General features: G+C 40.1%; 1 protein-coding gene across 1 annotated transcript; it reads left to right on the top strand.

Moving 5' to 3' along the window:
* The first annotated feature begins 1,636 nt into the window (after nucleotides 1–1,636).
* Nucleotides 1,637–3,642, top strand: six1a (SIX homeobox 1a). The gene is made up of 2 exons (XM_071327711.1): nucleotides 1,637–2,336; nucleotides 2,974–3,642. Exons 1-2 carry the CDS (start codon nucleotides 1,777–1,779, stop codon nucleotides 3,266–3,268), a joined length of 855 nt encoding a protein of 284 aa, XP_071183812.1. The 5' UTR covers nucleotides 1,637–1,776; the 3' UTR covers nucleotides 3,269–3,642.
* The last annotated feature ends 594 nt before the right edge of the window (nucleotides 3,643–4,236 follow it).

The following is a 4,236-nucleotide window of genomic DNA, read 5'->3' as shown; positions in this document are numbered from 1 at the left end:
GATAGGTGTTATGTTTCACGCCACAACATTGAGGACAGCAGGGGAAAGACGAGTTCCAAGAAAATAACCTTGGGAGAGCCCGGAATATAAATGTACATCATTTCCTAGAAATATAAAGTTTTCACACCATAATAAATTAACAATTAGTGCAATATAGTAGGCCATTCTAAATTTGACTAATGCGAATTGAAACGAAACAACATTTAAAAAACAGATATAACAGAATATCCTCATGATTAAATATAAGCCTAATGATGTAGGCAAGGCTTTTGGAAATTGAAAGAATTAGACAAGTTGCAAAAAAACTCAAATACATAAATTATCAATGGACATTTCCATCAATGTGCTAACACATTTTTAGGTTCAGCCAGTCAGGTAGGCCTATGCATTGGTGCACATGCATGAAGAGGAGTCGAGTCACACCAGTAAAATATAATGCAATAGCCTACTTTAATACTGATGTACAAACTGAATAGCATAACGTTGGGTTTATTAGGGCTATTATTTGGACGTTAAATAAAATGAGAGGGAATATATTCCATAATCTATACCACATTATTATTTTTGGAAAATGACCGTTGTAAACTCAGTGAAATATACTACATTTGAGGCATGTTTAACGTGTAAGAAGGCTACTATTCTACATTATAAAGTATAGGCCTATAGCTTTCTTTAATCAATAGATCATCATGCAATATTTACATACAGAGGCCTTTCAAATAACTATCCAAAGTTATTTTTGAAATAGGATAGCATTGGCGCTTTAAACCCATGCCAGTTTATTTACAATATCTTTACAATTTTGCACCCCAATGGGCATAGATGCCATTTCAACGTCTAGGTTTTATGTACATTTGGTTGTTTTCAACTAACGTGAATTCAACTTGAAATCAACAAAAAATGTCACCATGTCATTGGATCTAAGTTAAAATGCCTGTAAGTTGATGACTTTTTGCAACTCCAATAAGTGTTCCACGTTGTTTCAACGTCATCACAAATATTTTTGGGGTTAAATGACATAGAAAAAACGTTGGTTCAACCGGTTTTTGCCCAGTGGGATGTTTCCTTACCTTTCTTTCCTATCTGAAAGCCCCAACCTTTGTGGCAGGCACTCATGACACGTATAACTATCATAAGAAATTCTAAAATTCTATCACCTCATAAAATAAACTACTTGTAATTAATAGACTATGAAAAATAGCAGGGAATTACACAATCTGCGTGCTATTAACGCGAATGCAAGATGAGGGGGGTTGACAATGACAATAATGAATCATGCATGGTGATGCAATAAATTACTTCAGCTATATCCATCGATCTCTTACTTAACTTCAAGCCCTGTCTGAAACTCTACAAAAACATGGCGAGAACATGATAAAAATGCCCTTTAAGCGGTCTGTAATAATTGATTAGCATTTAGGTACCTCTGCTCCCTCCGCTAACGCTGGAGAGGAGTACAGGGTGGGGGGGCTCCAATTTCAGCCCCTGACGTATTCCCTCCAGGGAGGAAACCGAGCTGTAAACTCAGTTCTGCTCGGCTGCCAGGGTATAGGGCAGTGGAAGAGCCAATCAACGAATCGCGCAGCGCTCTCTTTAAGCCTGACATATCTCCAACAGGAACAAATTGTCCCAACAATCAACATCCGAATCTCCCGTGCGCATCAGGGGTTGAGTGGATATTGCCCGGGCGGATTGTACTGGGTTCTGGAAGACAATAACAGTGAAGAATAAATAGACTCTCAGCATCCTTCTCGATTGGGCTGGGGACCCGACATCATGTCAATACTACCTTCGTTTGGGTTTACCCAGGAGCAAGTCGCCTGCGTCTGCGAGGTCCTGCAACAAGGAGGGAACCTGGAGAGGCTCGGTCGTTTTCTCTGGTCTCTCCCAGCGTGTGACCACCTCCACAAGAATGAAAGTGTACTGAAAGCAAAGGCGGTGGTCGCCTTCCACAGAGGGAACTTCAGAGAGCTCTATAAGATCCTGGAGAGCCACCAGTTTTCCCCGCACAACCATCCCAAGCTGCAGCAGCTGTGGCTGAAAGCGCACTACGTGGAGGCGGAAAAATTGCGCGGCCGACCGCTTGGAGCCGTGGGGAAGTATAGGGTCCGCAGGAAATTCCCTCTGCCCCGCACGATCTGGGACGGCGAGGAGACCAGCTATTGCTTTAAGGAGAAGTCCAGGGGTGTTCTTAGAGAGTGGTACACGCATAACCCCTATCCCTCCCCGCGAGAGAAAAGGGAGCTGGCCGAGGCCACGGGACTGACCACTACGCAGGTCAGCAATTGGTTCAAAAACAGACGCCAGAGAGACAGAGCCGCAGAAGCTAAAGAAAGGTATGCTTAGACCAAAAAGTAAAATGTTGCCATATAGGCCTATTAGTTTATAGTAGAATATAATAAACGGAACATCATCACATGCGTAATCTCCCAGTTGGAATTTTAAATTCCCAACTTTCTCATTTATTTCCAGTGACATGCCCTTATGCTGATTTTTAGATGGCCCAAATAATATGTGTGATAACCCTAAACAAAGCCTATGGCCTGCAAACATTTGAAATGGAACCAATGACACCCTATTGACCATCATTATTTCGATAGTGTTCTAAACATTTCTGACATCTGAAGAAGTTATAGCTATTTAGATAATGTTACATATACCATTGGAGCTACAGGTCACGAGTTTAAGTCGTCAATATATGGAATCAGTATGATAAGATATATTATTCTAATGGAATAATTAAAAGTATGTGACCAAAAGTTTACATTTTGCAATTGAAATGTACAAATAATAAAAACGGATTTAATATTTTCTAAATTGCATTCTCCTAAAGTTTAAACCAATATTGTATTGAATTGTTGTTGTCTTATTATTGAAATGTATGGCTTGTTTTTAGCCTATAAGACTATAGATTCTGTAAACTTGTGTCCAAAAGGCCTTCATCACTAATTTTGACATATCTTCCCTTCTCAGAGAGAACAGCGAAAACAATAATTCTGGCAACAACAAACAGAACCAGCTGTCTCCCCTCGACGGCGGCAAGTCGCTCATGTCCAGCTCGGAAGATGAGTTCTCTCCACCACAAAGCCCTGATCAGAACTCTTTGCTTTTGCTCCAGGGAAATATGAGTCACCCCGGCGTCTCCTCTTACCCTATGACCGGCCTCGGTGGCGCACAGCCGCTGCATGGAATGCACGGACACCCGCACCAACTCCAAGACTCGTTGCTGGGACCTCTAACATCGAGCCTTGTGGATCTAGGCTCCTAAAGGCAAACTGATGCTATCTTTGAAAAGACTGATAACTCGACCAGATTGAATAGGCCTACATATATGAAATTAAACTGTGGTAACTTATAACTAGACTGACTTTTGTCTGTCGTTAAATTTGGTTACAACTATAACGCAATTCCTTTATGCGCTTATCCGATTTAGGAGGTACCCTCCTGCCCGTTAATATACAATCAACCCCATTTTTCGAACTCTTAAGTCAACGAGACACTTAAACTGGACTGCCCTTTTGCTTAATTTATGATATTTTTGTTCGGATTAAATGTATAGCAACTTCCTGCTATGGAAACTAAGAAACAACGTTTTCATTAGAATCATAATAATGAGTTTCCAATAAAACAAAAAAGACGTCACATTTGTTTCATGTGTGTTATTTGTATATCCACTCAATAAAATAAATAGTATTATATATTCATATACTAAATATTAATTCATTCCTCAAAGATATTTAGGGCATGCAAAAAATATGGGCTAAAGTAAACCAAAACATATTGGTCAGGTTTTCCTCCATTTTGTAGCCTTGAGGCCTCTACAGTTACGCATAGCCATGGCAGGAAACAATAAAAAATAAAATATGTTAAACTTTTGTAGAGGGAGTTATTCGAAAAGCAAATGCTGTTACTTAGGCCTCAATGTCACTTGTCACTGCTCACTGACAACATGAGTGAGATAGTGAGGAATTGGTGTGTGTCGCTCTGGATGAACAACTGTCAAAGTTCTCTGTTCAACTCTCCGGACCAAAACTACATATTTCATATTTCGTGGAAATTGTTGCTTTAATTTTCACTCAATGCCGTGAGATTTCAGAGATGCTAAAGGCGTTGAAACCAAACACATGAGCAATCCAGAATAACTAACGTTAGAAAACATCCGGATTGGGAACGTCTAAAATGTGGGCCCAAAATCTAATCGGTAAAAAGGGCCATGACATGAGGTATGCACAACAG

The sequence above is a fragment of the Salvelinus alpinus genome, chromosome 9 (genome assembly GCF_045679555.1).
Source record: "Salvelinus alpinus chromosome 9, SLU_Salpinus.1, whole genome shotgun sequence".
NCBI classification, from domain to species: domain Eukaryota; kingdom Metazoa; phylum Chordata; class Actinopteri; order Salmoniformes; family Salmonidae; genus Salvelinus; species Salvelinus alpinus.
Note: the sequence above shows the minus strand (reverse complement) of the source record. Positions and strands in the feature narration are given on the sequence as shown.